The sequence below is a fragment of the Convolutriloba macropyga genome, chromosome 7 (genome assembly GCF_964194025.1).
Source record: "Convolutriloba macropyga chromosome 7, txConMacr16.3, whole genome shotgun sequence".
NCBI classification, from domain to species: Eukaryota; Metazoa; Xenacoelomorpha; order Acoela; family Convolutidae; genus Convolutriloba; species Convolutriloba macropyga.
This window is the reverse complement of record NC_134474.1, coordinates 59,139,104-59,156,243: the sequence shown is the minus strand read 5'-3', so window position 1 is coordinate 59,156,243 and position 17,140 is coordinate 59,139,104. Positions and strand designations below refer to the sequence as shown.

General features: G+C 36.2%; 1 protein-coding gene across 1 annotated transcript in view; it reads right to left on the bottom strand.

The window, feature by feature from the left end:
* The window catches only part of LOC142343087 (uncharacterized), a 183,819-nt gene that overhangs the window by 34,809 nt on the left and 131,870 nt on the right, over positions 1-17,140 (bottom strand). Inside the window, exons 6-10 of the mRNA XM_075394773.1 lie at positions 6,832-6,874; positions 6,283-6,332; positions 4,865-5,080; positions 3,421-3,567; positions 319-418 (exon numbers count right to left, since the gene is read on the bottom strand). Of these exons, the coding sequence (XP_075250888.1) occupies positions 319-418; positions 3,421-3,567; positions 4,865-5,080; positions 6,283-6,332; positions 6,832-6,874 (556 nt within the window). The remainder of the gene's footprint in view (positions 1-318; positions 419-3,420; positions 3,568-4,864; positions 5,081-6,282; positions 6,333-6,831; positions 6,875-17,140) is intronic.

Below are 17,140 nucleotides of genomic sequence, written 5' to 3'. Positions count from 1 at the left end.
AACTGCTTTCTTTAAAAATGCCGAACGTCAGCAAAAAAAGGCTACTCGCGCATCAAAATGCAGACAGAAAAACCACTCATGTCAAAAACACAGGCTTTAAGGTGCGACATGGTTTTTTAATATTTGGTTATCTGGTATGTTACCACTGCGTGTTTTCTCAATTTCATACTTATCAAGACCACAAGTGTCAGGGTCGAATGACATAAAAATATTTCTAAAATTGGATTTTCGTTTGGCGCAACATTGCGTCAAAAAGAGGCCACGAACATACGTGCGGGGAGGGGGCATACGAGCACAAACCACCTAAAATTTGCGTACCCGATTGCTTAGATGAAGCAGCCACACTGGCGGGAGTAGACGAAGAGGGTGCTGGTGAAGAGGCCGCAGACACCGATGCCGTCACAGAGGACGAAGTGACCTAATCAATTGCCAATATTCAAAATTCTCTAAAACATAGCCGGCAGATTGCCAGAATAGCTGCGAAAGAATAGACCTGCGTGCCATATAATAGAGATAGAAACAGATACAGATCTAAATTGAAAAAAAAATCGACGCCGCTCAAAAAACTAGGCTAAAAAACATTCAGCGATAAATTAATAGAGCTTGTTAAAATTCATTCCACAGAAGCCTCTTATTAGGGACCTTTACTGCACATGAGCTCCCATGAGTTCCTTTGACCTTAAACAAATTCAAATTAAACTTAAGTTTTAAAGTGCAAAAGTCATTTTATTGAGTGAGGTAAGTCACGTATGATCAAAATCTAATCACGCAAATAACCTAAAAACTTTCGCTAAAGCGAGTGAGAAATGACGTCACGCGCGCAAATGCCGTTAGTGAGAGGAAGAAGTCATTCAGAAAATTTGAATTTTTCAGCTTTGCTGTCTGAACAAATGTAAAACGAAAAAAGAGCGTCAGACGACGAAACAAAAAAGAATAGCAGGACAAGTCCTGACGTACAATTCAAAGAAATTTCATTGACTAAACAGAAAACTAGACCTAGAATGGACTATGAATGGATTGGGAAAATTGGTTTAATCGTCAGTAGCCACGGGGGAAGGGGTGGGGGGTGCACCGGAGGGCTTATGGGGAGAGAGGGGGAGAACAACAGTGGAGTGGGCGTAACAACGTGGTGGGGGGGTGTTGGAGCAATAGTGGGGGGTCAACAGTGGGGGTGTCTTCAACCTCTAAGAACCGCCCTTCACACCATAAATTTAAGTCTCCAAAAACAGTTTGAGCTAAAACAGAGCTGAAAGGCTCTAAGAGCACTTAATGCCCGCTGGGCGCTACCTGTTTATCCCGTTTTTGAGGACGAAAAGTGAAAAGCGTCAGACGAAAAATCGGTCAAGCAAAAAATCGCATAAAATAAGACCGACAGGTCAAGTATAATTGCTAAAAACTTCGTTTGAGAGCAATTAATAAGAACTGTTAGTTTTGATATTATTGAGGCAAAACAACAAGTCCTCAAGAACTACAATCAGGAACAAAAATTAACTTTAATTTTTTGGAGAGACGGTGTCAAAATCAAACAAATTCTATGGACACAAGCAACCAATTATTTTGTTAATTACTCATTATCAACCTGTAATTAAATTTCAATGAAACCTGTACCTAATGATCTTCAATGACACGACAACAACAGAAAATCAACCCTGACCAAAAACTTAATCACGCAAATGAACAAAAAACTCGCTCCAATAAATAAGAGTGAAAAAGGACGTGAAGAACGAAATTCAGTTGATATTGCATACACGAAAGAATAAAAAGCGGATTTGAAGTGATTGTGACCAATTTGTGCAAACAAATCCGCTACAATTTTTTGAAGGCAAAGTGTGTAAAAGTCAGAGAAAGCAACAGCTATAGACCGATAAAATTATTTCGAGTAATTTAATCCTAATTGGCAACCGATGAGACATGTCGTTAATGAGATTGAGGAACAAGACGGCAATGAGCACAACAAGTACTAGCAAAACTTAAACTCATCGATATTTTTAGAAACGAACGGCGTATATGTCACAAAAAGCAATAGCTTCGAACTGAAAAGATCATTTGCAATAATAAAAGCTTTCCTAGCAACCAAAGGGGCCTGCCAATAATGATACTAAGCAACAAGACAACAAAGCTAATAATAAAATAGAAAAAACATAGAAAGCTTACGCTTTGAACACAAAAAACTAAATCGATTAAATTTTCCCGGATTAGAAATCGATGAGACCTTTACCTAAAGAGATTTAATGATAAAACAACAACAAATTCTAGCAAAATTGAAAAATTCCCACAAAATTTTGGAGAAGTAGTGACAAAGTCATGAAAATTGCTATCTATTAACTCGAACCAGTAATTAGATTCTTTCATCTCATTAGCAGCCAATTATACCATTCATTGATGATACACAAGGTAAGGCAACAGATCTTTTCTAAAAAAAAATTGGGCAAAGTCAAAAATTCCCTAATATTTTTTAACAGCAAAAAGTCAAAAAAGTTTCAGCTGCCCCTTGATGAATGCAATCAATTGCAATTAGGGGCAATTAGGACACATATGTATCAAATTAAAAGCACTCAAGGAGAAAAAACACTGAAAACAGGAGTCAGGTTGACGCAAGTGAAAAAAATCCGGTTCAGAAAATTAAAAACACCAATTTCTCACTCCACTTGAAAAGTAGTTGAGAAAAAAATCTCGCCTTAAAACTACTCCCTTCACTTCAGCGTGACTAAAATCACTACTCTACATTGATTTCTAACTGAGGTGAAAAAAAACGAAAAAAGCGTGCACAGATCTTTAAAAAAGGCAGCGCACCAATACAATACAAATACTTTGCATTGTAAAAAACCAAGAGACGGCCGATAATAGCCCCAGCTCTCGCTGTGCGGCTATTAAACGATTTAAATTGCAATGAAATAGCAATCATATGAAAAGGCAACAAAATCTACCACAAACTATTCTCTTACGAAAAACAAAGGTTCACTAAAGGCTCTGGAAACGTGAAGAAGAACACAAAAACCACTGAACACAAGTGTTTAAAATTGTCTCAAAATTGATCCAGAAGTTTCGCATATGCTACAAAATGGCAAATAAAAACCCACAATCGTACAATTACATCTCATCTTGTGCGCAAATAATCATTTGGGCCGATTGAAGTTAAGTTAAACAAAAAACTGCTTTCTTTAAAAATGCCGAACGTCAGCAAAAAAGGCTACTCGCGCATCAAAATGCAGACAGAAAAACCACTCATGTCAAAAACACATGCTTTAAGGTGCGACATGGTTTTTTAATATTTGGTTATCTGGTATGTTACCACTGCGTGTTTTCTCAATTTCATACTTATCAAGACCACAAGTGTCAGGGTCCAATGACATAAAAATATTTCTAAAATTGGATTTTCGTTTGGCGCAACATTGCGTCAAAAAGAGGCCACGAACATACGTGCGGGGAGGGGGCATACGTGCACAAACCACCTAAAATTTGCGTACCCGATTGCTTAGATGAAGCAGCCACACTGGCGGGAGTAGACGAAGAGGGTGCTGGTGAAGAGGCCGCAGACACCGATGCCGTCACAGAGGACGAAGTGACCTAATCAATTGCCAATATTCAAAATTCTCTAAAACATAGCCGGCAGATTGCCGGAATAGCTGCGAAAGAATAGACCTGCGTGCCATATAATAGAGATAGAAACAGATACAGATCTAAATTGAAAAAAAAATCGACGCCGCTCAAAAAACTAGGCTAAAAAACATTCAGCGATAAATTAATAGAGCTTGTTAAAATTCATTCCACAGAAGCCTCTTATTAGGGACCTTTACTGCACATGAGCTCCCATGAGTTCCTTTGACCTTAAACAAATTCAAATTAAACTTAAGTTTTAAAGTGCAAAAGTCATTTTATTGAGTGAGGTAAGTCACGTATGATCAAAATGTAATCACGCAAATAACCTAAAAACTTTCGCTAAAGCGAGTGAGAAATGACGTCACGCGCGCAAATGCCGTTAGTGAGAGGAAGAAGTCATTCAGAAAATTTGAATTTTTCAGCTTTGCTGTCTGAACAAATGTAAAACGAAAAAAGAGCGTCAGACGACGAAACAAAAAAGAATAGCAGGACAAGTCCTGACGTACAATTCAAAGAAATTTCATTGACTAAACAGAAAACTAGACCTAGAACGGACTATGAATGGATTGGGAAAACGATTTAGAAAAAAATCCTATCCAAAAAATTGAAAAAACAGTAAAAATCAAAGTGAAATTGCCGCATGTGAACAAAAAACCACTAGCGAGAAAGCGAATTTTTATTCAAACACCGTTTTCTCACTCCACTTTAAATTTAGAGCGACAAAATTTCACGCCGCAAAACCACTCGCTTTTTCGCTTCACTTCCTGTTTCGGCGTGACCAAAATCACTACTCCAATTTGACTTCAAAAATCATGAAAATGTGTGAACAGATCTTAAAAAAAAGACAGCGCCCCAATACAATTCAAATTCTTTGAATTGTAAAAAACCAAGAGCACCGCAATATAGCTACGCTCAGCTTACAGCTTCGCAGCTATAATAAAGATCAATTGCCAATTTGCTATACGCTCTTTTTTCGAGGTCATTTAGTGGAGATCATTACATAACATTATTGTCAGACTGAACTTATAGAATTGAAGAATCGGACTGGTCTTCCTGCTTATCCCCCCCCCCCCCAACAAAATACACGATAAGTCCACTACCCAGGTCGAGGTGTGCGTTAATGATCAGACAACTAAAAACGCACGGGAGGGGGGGGGTAAAGTGCTTTTTGATTACACGGTCGAAGTCTCTAGTCAAAGTGCGGGGGGGGGGGGGGGGGCATTGAGGACAGACCGAATCATACAACTAATTTTTAAAAACGTACCTTAGAAGCCGACGTACTTCCAGTACCTCCCGAAGACCCTGCCTGGTTGGACAATGTTGAAGTCGATGATGATGATGGGCCTTGATTGTTGGTAGATATCGAAGCAGTTGCGGAGGAGGCAGAGGCTGTTTTTGTGACGTAGATTGGCTGGGAAAATAGGGAATCCACAATCTTCTTCTGTTGCTGCTGTCTCGACTGCTCTGAGTGCTTGGACGACTGCATAAATATTCCAAATAAAGAATCTGTATCTCTTAAATCCTCCTCCTATACAACCTCAAACCGCAAACTTCGGGTTTTTATAGAGCTTTTTTTGTAGGGTGGGAATTGATAATACAATTAAGGTGGGGTCTTTTACATTATAGCCCGGCGATACACGGTCAAATGCACTATCTAAATACTATGATAAATAACAGTTCTGGTAGTTTATAACATTAGAATATTGGGTATATTTTGGGTAATTCATCACATTGGGTATACAGGTTATGGGTATTTTGTCCTGACCCTGTTTAAAATTAGGATCTTTGAATTGATAACATAAATGTTTGATCGGATTTTTTTTCTGTCTGCCCCCCCCCACGTGTTTGGGTTTGCGCACGTGTTAACTTAGCGGTTACGCATTGCCCAACCTCTAACCAGGTTCAGGTCGTCCAGCGAACTGCTGGATTTTGACAAAAATTCTCAACTATTCCAAGCTCCTTTCGTATTTTTTAAATCTGGATTGGCTAATAATTTCCGTAATCAGTACTAAACTAAGTCTCAGGTGAAATCTGCTCAACTTGACCATAAAGTTCTCTAGTTCATAAACCAATCAAAACGTCTGTTTAAAGTGAAAGAGCTATAATTTATTTGAACAGTTTTTACGTGGGAGTCAACAAATAGCTTATGATGCAAAACTGGCTAATTTAAATCTAAAATTCAGAAAACAATGAAGCTTGGTACCTATCCCTAACCCTATCCCCCCAACCAAAACTTAAAGCTTACCATGAGAAACTGCATATTACCGCTTTGAAGAAAAGTTGATTAACAATAAAGAAAGTAATGACAAGTATTTCTAGATCGAGGGGTGGGGGGTGGGGCTCGTGATCTTTTCTGTTAAGCAACCCATGTCGGCCTGGACAGCAATTGCAGTGGGGAGCATAAACACAAAACATCCATCGATTGACGTATAAAGAGAAGAATATAGCGAAAAAGTGAATAAATACTTTTACTTTTCTTATGGAACGAGTCATCGATATTATCAGTAATACCAGATGCAATTAGGCCAATGATCTCTCTCGCATATGTTGTAAACTGTCTTAGCTACTATCCATTTACACTACTCAGCTCAATTTGTTCACAATGAGGAATGAACAAAAATCATTTGTTCAACCAATGGATTAAAATAGAATAACTATAACTATAAGTGGTGGTATATTAACCTTTTCTTTATCTTTCTTCTGACTTTTCGATTTCTTTCCTCCATCGTCATCTGAAACATGGGAAACGTTTGTCAATAAAACAACTTTTGTCAATTTAACGTTTGTCAATTTAACTTCATCAGGTCTTTAAAAACGAACATTTTCCTCGCCCTCGAACTGTACAAAGTATAAATTACAGTGAAACTTTCAAGACAGAGCACCGTGATTCTTAAAATTGCCCAATAATAACTTTGTTATAGAGCACAATCGGCTCATACGTGAATAATTTGCCTGACTCGTTAACCCATAGAATTCAAAAAGCTGAACAATTTTAGGGTCTTTCCCATTATAACCCCCCCCCCCTCCACCACGAAATTAAAGCCCTCCACCCCCATTATGGTATTTTAGACCCTAATTTTAGACCCCACAAGCGGTAAGCACTTGGAAAAACGCAAATGCAGGATTTGCAATAAACTCCGAGTAGTAAAAGTGTGAGATATTCTGTTGAAACAGATTAATAGAACAGGCGCAGATTAGATCCAGTAACAATATTCATCAGTAGCAACTGACCTTTTGAGCGATCTTTATCCTTGGAGGATTTGCTGCTCTTCGACTAAAACAGACAATGAATACACACGATGACATTGTTTAAAACGGCCTCAGATTTGTATCAGCTCTGCAGGGGTGCTGAAAAACGCAACTGAAGAAACTAACCTGGTAGTCTTCAGCTCACAGCTCTGAAAAGCTACCTGTAAAAATCGCCTGTTTTCCTTTGAAGGGTCGAACAAACAAACTTTGTACTTAGACACACGCTTTGGTAATAAAATAAAAGGTCCTTCAGGGAAAAAAGAAACACAATGAGAGGGGAGGGGGAGAGAAAGAGAGAATCCTTTTTTTAATGTCCGGTTGAACTTCAGTTAACAACTGTCTATGACATGACAACATTACGTCGCCTACAAATTCAGCAGAGTCCGCGTTTGCGAACAAGAGTAAAGAAATTTTGTCACCCATTCTCGAGTGGGAAAAAATGGTCAAATTGTTGACAACATTGACAATAAAATCGCCAACAATCTTTACAAAAATCCGGCACTGATCTCGGAAAAATTACGTTTTTATGTTCAATGTCCGCAATGTTTGAACAGTGGTATCGTCATCACTGCACTTTAACCTTCAATTTATATTCAAAACATTGACGGATTAAAATTATAATCACCCCTCACTTCATTTTGACCAGAAGTACTAGTACTAGTTATATCCCAGTTTTTCTCCTTTAATCAGTTTCAGAAGCCTTGACGGATTAAACTAACAATAATTCCTGAATTTAGGTTTAACCCACTTTAAGTTAAAATTAAATCCTTAAATTATGTTCAAATCTTTGACGGCTTAAAGTTATAATTACTCCTCACTGCAGTTTGATAAGAATAACCATTTATATCTCACTTTTTCTCCTTTAATCAGTTTTCGAAGCCTTTCGCGGAAAGTAGTTACCTTAGCTTGGACGTTAGTGACGCAAATTTCCGAACAATAGCGAAAAAAATCTGTCCGCTTTTCGCATGTGACAAATTCCGCAACCGCGGACATCAGTGGCAAATATTCCCAATTTTAAAAAAGTTTGCAATGATTTACTTCACTGTCACTGTTGTCCGCGAAAACATATAACGCCTAGTCTTAAAAACATGTGGGAGCGGACAATACTGACCTTAGCAAGCAAATTTGCTTCCTCAAAATGTAGAATTAGCGACGTAATCAAATTTACTTACCGACAAATTAAATCAAATGCATCAAAAATCATCAACACGAACACAGCTTACTCGTCCTTTTAGATTTGAACTTGAGTAATCAATTGAAATTTGAACAACTTCATTAACAAACATTTTGGGCAAGGACTTCTTCTCGCCTTGAATATTGGAGCGTTCAAAAGGGGGAACCACTAACTTCAGTTTTGTAGGGCTTTTAGCGTAAAAATTAAAGAACATAACCGAATAACGTCTGGTGAACTGCTCTCAAACGACTGGCGAGTGGTTGGCTTTGTTAGTAGCCGCAGTTTAGGGAAACTAGCTTTAGCTTAATTGAAGGAGGCATGGGTGAGACTGGGGAAGGGCGTCTAACGAGCAAAGTTAAGGATTGAATGAGGTAGGAGTGAAGTGGGGGAAGGGGTGATGAAGTGAGTGGTCAAACTCACAAATTTATCTCTCCTTAACAAACTAAGAGACTAGTTAGCGGTAGGTCTCTAGGAGCACTTATTGTGGTCAAGGAGATGTACGTAGAAGGTGCGGCGTGCAGAGTGGTATGGGAGGTGAGGGCGTGTAGGCAGAGGCATTGGTAGGTAGGTGCCCCCGCCCCCTCGGGGGGGGGGGGGGGAGGGGGTTAGATAGGGGGTATCTAGGTAAGGGAGGTGGTTAGGTAGGCAGGTGAGAGGTGGGGGTAGGTAGTGGTTTTTTTGGTAAGTAAGTGGAGGGGTCTCTAATTAAGATAAGAAGGAGGGAATATATGGGATCAAAAAATCTCAAAATGATCTCTTCACTTTGAACATACAAGCAGTTCTTAATTACTATACATGGCTGTAAAAGAATATTTTTTTTATTTTTTTTTCGAAATACGACGAGGAGGTACCAGTTTTCAGGGCAGCATTAGAGTCCATTTTAGAATTTGTTTTGAATTAGCTTGATAGCACTGCTACGTTCCCGGCAATTTTCCCAAAAGGCGAAGATGCAAATATCAAATTCGTGTTTTCTATTTTTTCCACTTTTTATATTAAAAATTGTTTTTAAATAAGCACTCCGTTTAAATCAGCTCCAATTCTATATTGTTTATCCCCATTACTTTTTTTAGACTGCTAGTTAAGTGGCATAATCAGTACATTGCATTAACAAACCTCAGTAATTATTTAAAAATTTCAACATAAACCGACTAACGTCGGACGAATTGCTCTCGAACGACAGGCGAGGCAAACACTCTATAAGGGGAAATAGGCTATAGAAACTTTTTTTATGGTGAAGAAAAACGTGTGACTAGTGAGGGTTTCAAACCCGCCAACTCCTGGATGAGAGTTGGGGACCACCACAATACGCGCCCTCGGTATGGTCAGCTCTCAGAATCGATTTTATTTTAGCAATCGAATCAATCAATCAAATTCAAATCAATCGAAAAATCAAGGGTGCAAAAATCATTCATAAAATCGAAAGCATGAATATAGAAGAAAACAGTCAAGCAAAAATTTTGCATAAAAAGACACGTTTAAAATAATTGCTTCAAACTTTGTTCGAGAGCAAAAAAACATTGTGCGTTTCAACAAGATTATACAAAGCTCTGTGAAAACAATAAATAAGCAAGAAAATATAGGACGATAAGAATCGGTGATGAAAACTAGAAAGAGTCAGCAAAACATAAGGATACCCAGCCGGAGGTTACAATCATAAAATTTGGTTATTGCCCACCAAGTCTGTCTATCCCCTAACCGACCGTTATAAATTACAAACCATTAAATAAAAAGTTCATGGGACTTTTCTGCTACTACCTGCCAAGTACGCTACCCCCCCCCCCCCCCCCCCGTTATTGAAAACGTGCTTTGAAATAAAAAAAAACCTACTGTAAGATTTTAGCAGTGTTGTATGATGCAAAACCGTCAGCAAGTCAAATAAATGGAAGCAAGCAAGTCACAGATTTTCACTTAAAAACTTTTAAAGCTGCTTAACTAGCTTCACAAAACGAAAAGATTTTTCCAAATATTTCATGAAAATACCACTCAAATTTGCAAACCGAAACCAAAAACTCAATTTGCAAACATAAATAGATTTTAGTGATAAACAATTTCATTGAAAACGTTTTTAACAGGGAAACAAGATAACTAACGTCATAGTAAAAGCGAAACTCCGATTGTAATGTCATTTCCATAATAAGCGCCAAAAGTAGTCAATTCGAAGTTGAGCTGAATCATCGGAAGAAATGCGACTCAAAAGGTTTTTTATTGACATTTTACCATCTGACGCAGAACATCAACAAGGCCACGTCATCCGAATGTTTGCAGAGTTGCAACTGGTTTAAGCAAAAATAGAACACGGAATTCGTTATCTCGAGGATTATTCTGAAGTTTTGGTTTTAAAAAAAGGAGAACAAGTTCAAAAAGGGATAAAGTAATTCAGTTCAGTGGTTAACTTTATTCGAATAAAGATTTTCGTAGAATGAAAGTACGCCAGTAGGATATTTACTATTATGATTCATGGATTCTTTCCTATACAGAGATTTTTTCCTGTTTCCTGGGTTATGTGTAAGGGAAGGGAAGGAAATTTAAACGATTATCAATTTCTCCAAGAAAAAGTGAGTATTCAAAATCCCAAAACTGACTCAAACTATACAATGAAATACTCAAATGTTAAAACGACACGAGCAGCAGTAGGTCGGAAAAACAAAGCTTGGTAGCCAACTACAACTCGAAGATCCTCAGACAACAGATTCAATAGATTTTGTAGTCCTGTAATATCGAAGTCCTAAGAACGACTAAGAAACATAACATACTAACATCGGGCGAACTGCTCTCAAACGACCGGCTTCGGTAGTAGCCAGCTGGGGCTTAGATAACCTAGCATTAAGGGGTTGGTGAACGGAGTGGGGGATTAAAAAACGCCCTTCAAATCAGAAAACTGTCTCCTCAAAACAATTTTGGTGAACTGCATACTTAGAGACTAGTAAGGTCTAGGGCTCTAAGACAGCCGCTCAGACACTTAATGCCCTCCGAACGTACCTATTTATCCCGCTTTTGTTTGAGGACGAAAACTTAAAAGGTCCAGACAAAAATCAGTCAAGTTGGTACTACCAATACATTTCTAAAGAAAACTTGGAAAGAAGTCCTCTTTTGACTCGGACAAGATCATCCTAAAAATTGACCAAAGTAGGCACGTAATGTGAAAACTAATTCCAAAAAAATGAAAAAGCGTGGAAGAAGTTTGAGTCTATTGACCTTAGTTAAGAGTTTGCTTATCATTATCTAACATCAGAGCTTCAACTCAAACGTAGACAAAAATGCAATGGAAGGAAAAGAGTTATACCTGATCAAAAATGAATCATAAAGTAACTAACAAGCAGGCCGACTGTCGAGCAACTAGCTGCCGTTGATCCCTTAGCTCAGCCTTCATGTTGAAGGACGATAAGCTTAATAAAAATAGCTGGCAGATAGCCAGAAAATAGCCGTATCAGTTTCGTCGATCTGCACTCTAAAGATAATAACAGAGCAGAGCAAAAAAAATGTTTTTGTTAAATGCTCAGGTGTTATATTTTGATTAGGAATCTGTAGAACTTACTGCTGCTTCCATTAGGTGCCCGTAAAAAACCTTCAAATAGAGTGACACACATTCACTTGACCTTATCTCTTTGAATTAAAGCGAAGAAAAGTCAAATTCAGACTGATGAAGTCATTTTTGAGAGCGACTCACGTCAATGAGAAAATTGCTCCAAAAAAAGTGAAAAATTACGTCACGTACGCACTTCATGAAATTGCATGAACGCATGAACAAAAAGAAGATTTTAAGTGTTTGTGACGTCATTTGGTTGTAATAAAAATGTTGACGACGAAATAAGAAAATGATAGCCGGAAAAAGTCCTGAACAACAATCCAAAGAGTTGACGACTTAACTATTGACCTTACAATTAAAATTTTACAGCAACATTAATCTAAGAGAGTCAACAAAGCCTTGCCCATTTGAGCGCAAAAATGCACAAAAAACATTAATTAGGCAACTCTTTTTTCCAAGACAGTGCTTTAACAACTAGCAGTTGAAGATAGAAAGCACAAGAAAAAGCAAAGAATTGTTTTACTTCTCAACGTATTTTAATTTAGTTCCCAGCTTTATTGGACCTACCGCACCTAATAGGCCTAAAAAATTTTTAAAACTTGACTTATTGAGCACACTTTATAAAACTAAAACTCTAGACGGCTCTATTGTAACTTAGCGCCACCACGACTTACCTGTTTATCCAGTTTTAAAAGCACTAAGTCATCGCAAAAATGAGTGAAGACAGCTTACAAAAAAGAGCAAATATAAAACCCAAAACACAGCAAGACAGAAACTGAAATGCAATTCAAAGACATTTTAACATACATAATAAGAAGAATTAAAAATATCCCCCAATTACCAAACAATTGATTGAGCACTGTATTCCTACACCACAGCAAAAACTGTGCCATAAGTTCTTTAAACACTACGCCCTAATACCCTTCATTTTGAAATTGTAAAAAAATAATTGTAAAGTAATTGTAAAATAATGTAGCGGCTATACGGATGACATCAGCTGACATTAAAAAAAACAACAAAGGAAATGCTGAACAAAACCGCTGATTTAATGTTTTGTTGAAAAAAACACTTCAATTCAAACAATGAACTAAACAAGAATACTAGAAGACTAAACATTTTAACTAAACAACCGTATTGAAAATATTGAGATCTTTATTTACCATTTAAAAACCGTGCCAAAAACATACCAGAAACAACTTATGAATTGTTTCCCAATCAACGTCGAACTATCAGCATTAAACCAATTGAAAAAAATCTAATTCCGCTCACTCGAAGCTTGCTGTTCCGACCCAGTTTAGTGGGTGGGGGGAAGGAACTTTATACTCAAATGGGTTTTTTGTTCAGTTAATTTTGACCAATCGATATATTCATTTTAGAGCTGTGAGACCGTCCAGCGTACAACAAGGAAATCAAAAGATTTTTTAATTTTCGCTGTTTTTAGTGAGTTAACGAGGTTAAAAATTTTGTGAAAAGTAGACGGATTTCCGTTGTTTTTATTCTTATTTTCAGGATTTTTTGCCTATATTTATGTAAATTTTGCGAAAAAAATGTCATAATTGTTTCTAAAAATTATGTTGGTTTGTTTTCGAATGATAGAAGAGTTTTGATGAAACTTTTCATCAATTTTGTGGCTCAAATTTTTGCTACATATTTCAAAAAATCAACATTTTTTCACGAAAAATTCCAAGAAAAAATTTCCTTTAGCCAACTTCGCTTAAATTGACCTGAAGTGAACACCTAAAAAATGCTGACACAAACTGCTTCAACTCAAGAGAGGGCTGGATAACTTCTCCGCTTCCTTTGAAAGGTTTCTGGGTTCAAAAATTTTTAGCTAACATAACTCGATAATTATACAAACAGCATCATTTTTCTGGATAAAAGAACTTCTTTGTGAAATTATGTGTATCCATTAGAGTGGGAACCATTGCATGTTCTTAACGAACGAACAGTAATACCAAGGCTAGTTTTGGTTTGATCGTTGAATTCTAAAATCCAAAAATAATGCGGATTGTAGTCAGTGTCTGTCTTTGTTTCAGAAAAATATTACCTTTTTATGTTCAGTACAGAAAAAAGTACTTTGCATCAAGGCTCACAATTGACATGTCCAATTGGCTCCAAAATCAAATGCCAGGTAATGTTTTACATTTTTTAGTTGAGCGCTTATTGTCGTTTTGACTTTTAAAATCAATGGTTTTCAAAATAAACAATGGATTAGAGCTTTGCCACTATTTTGTCGCTTATTTTGTTCAACTTGTCGCTAACGTTCAGCACAGAGAGATTGTATTATTTACTTAATTAAAAAATGGTCTCTATTGAGGCTCTACGCTTCAAAAAATTGCTTTCTGGCTTCGATCCTACTGGTTTCACAAAAAAAATTGAGTTTTGGACATTTGCCCATTTTTCATGTTCTTTTTTCTAGTTGTGTCATATTAACAAAATATAGGAAAGGTCATTTATCACTTTATTGGTATTCCAAAGAAAGCAGAATTTAAAATATGACTTTTTAAGGAATGGATTATAGTTTTAAAGCCTTCGACACTGTTTTCCAGAATTTAACGGATTTTTTTTTCACTTTTGCCTTCAATGGCCTTTTTTGCAAGCGTATTAAATTTTCCGAATAATAGGAAGTTACAATGGCTTGTTTGGGAGGAACATATGAGCATAGTAACTGATTTTAATTTTTAAGCTGATGGTTTTCATGACTTCAAATTAACTTTTTCAAGTATTGGAACTTTTCATCTTCAGTTCTTTTTTGTCTATTTTACAACTAGTCATATTAATCACAGGTTACAAATTTTATTTTTCCGTTCAGAGGAGGCCCAATTGGTGATATCTAGTTTTTAAGTGAAATGATTATGGTTTCAAAGGTTCGACAACGGTTTTTTGCAACAAAAGATTGAATTGTTCTTTGACTTTTGTCTGTATTGAAGTTTTTTTTTAAACGAATGACAAATTCTGCTTAGTGGCAGATCTCAGTGGTTCTTTTGGGGGGAAGAGCAAACGTATTTAAATGTTTCAGTTTACAGCGGATAAATTTCCATGACTTAAAATAATTGTTTAAAGAAAGTATTTTTTAGATTTGTAGCTTTGCTTTTTTTTTTTACTTTTTGTTACCCACTCTTAATAATTACAGGTAAGAATTAAAGTTTTTGGCATTAAAGGCAAAAACGAAAAAAGTATAATATTTAGTGAATCTAAATTTTTTGGGAAAATACGTTACGTTTTTTGTCTGTGTTCGAGGTTCTTATTATAAACGTATTTTGACATATTTTGATTAATGAAATGTCTAACTGGTTTCCGCTGCAGGAATGAATGAACCCATTTAATGATTTGAATTGAAAGCTGATGTTTTCATGACTTTGAATAAATTATGTTTTCAAAAAATAGATGTTTTTCTTGATTTTGCAACTTTGTTTAATTTTTTTGTCTATTTTTGTGAATTTCCTATTCTTGTTAGTTACAGTTAACATATCACATTATTAGCGTCAAAAATACGCAGTTGACATATCTGAAGTTCTCAATCGAATCGATTATGGTTATAACGGTTATGACATCGGTTTTTCGTATTTTTTCCCCTTCTTTGATTGTCTGAACTTTGCCATTTTTTGTTAACGTATGACATTTTCTCAACAAGTACAGGTTTGAAGGGCTGGCTTTGGAGAAAGAAATGAACCTGTTTAATGTGTTGATTTAATTACTTTGAAAGTAATTGTTTAAGAAAAGTTTTTTAACTTTGTGTCTTCTGTTCTGTTTTGTCTGTTTGTTACCTAGTCTCATTGGTTACACGTCACATAGCACGTACAAGACCTGTATCGGACAACAAAAACACTGAAAAAAGGCAAAACACCTAACTCTGTCAAATTTTGTCAAATAAGTGATGAGCAAAGGCGATGAAAAGTTTTTAAAATCAATAGACAGGTGAACAAACCATGAAACTAATTACAGCTAATCGCCAATATAGAGCGCATAATTGTTATATACAACAAAAAATTATAAAAGCAGGCAAAAAGTTTTATTGAAAAAGGAAAATACTCGAGCAACCGCGCAGAATTGCCACAAAAATTTTGTTTCCAACACTTTCGATTTTTGCCTGCTCGTCATTTTTGATTACTCGTTTTCTATCTTAAATTGAAAACTCAAGAAAAGACTTCTGATTTAAAACGCATTTGGGCCCTAGCAGATTCAAATTAGCACTCAAGTTCAAAATTCGCCAGAACATCTAACACGAAAAGACAAAGGCACATCTACCATACCCATATAACAAAACAGAAGGCTCGCATTAATCTGCGCCGCACAATCACATTTAAAAGAATACAACGCAACATCTGAAATGATATCGCAGAAACGTTTGCCTTAGCAAAATAATTTATGCTTCCGCAAGTTTTTGCGAAAAAAGGCAACCATGTTATAGCACAAAATTTTTTAAAAAAAAAACGATGGAAAAGGAAAAATTTGCGCTTTCTGAGGTCAAAAACACTTGAGGAAACCTCCATTACGAGGAAAGTGTTTGTTGCCCCTAATTTTTTGGAAATGAGCGAGCGTCAAAAACCAGTAAACTCCCAAATTCTGTCTAAAAGGTTGTTTTGTTTTATATTTTACTTCATCAGTTCATCTGGTCTTTGTTTATGAGTTTTTACTTGATAAACGTTGATAGCTTAAACCACTTTAAGGTAATTTTGATTGACTCAAGTTTCAAAATTAATTAAACTTGATGCCTTGAGCTTCTGCAAGGAAGTTCATTGTGATCGAAAACTTTAGCAAACATGAGTGCAGGAATATTGTCAGAATAGCCGTTTTTTGTAGTCTTTAGATTTTGCTTCACTTATAATATTTCATTTGTGGCAATTAATCATGAATAGAAAATTGTTCCGTTCTTTGAAAAAATATTTGAACAGCTACATTGGTGTTTAAGAAAACCCTTTAAAAGGAAAGAAGGAATGAAGCTAGCACCAGGAAGGAAAAATATTTCACGCAAACTTCTGAAAAAGTGGTCAAAGTCGAACATTTCAGACAGAAAAAAACTAACCAGAAGTACACAATTAGAGTTGAAAAATTGAGCACATTATCTAGGCAAAGATTTTATCTGATTTGATTAGAAAAAAGTTTCTGTATGAAAAATACAGATAAGGTGGCGATGAAAACATTTTTTGATGAAAACAGTAATGATCTTTAAAAAACCGTAAGTTAGAGCAATAGTGTTGTCAACCTCAGACTGAAACTTAGCAAACTTACCAAATTTAGCTACCTAAGAGATCAAGAAGTACATCTTTGTTTTTGAATTAAGTAACGAAGACATGGCAATGAGGACATAAACTAGGACGAAGTGATAACTTATAATAGATATCTGAAACAGAAGATAGTTGACTTATCAAAAAAGCTACATCATGAAATCAATCAGCATAATAAAATAAATCACAACATAAAAAGAAGAGCAAATTATTCTGTGAACCAACTCGACAGAAGGCAACAAAAATGACACAAATTCGCAATCAAAATAAAAAATTCTCAAACAATAGACAAATAATAAAATAAGGCCATAAAAGGTGGCAAGGTGGAGAAATAAAAACAAAAACTAAGGTTTTACCAAAACC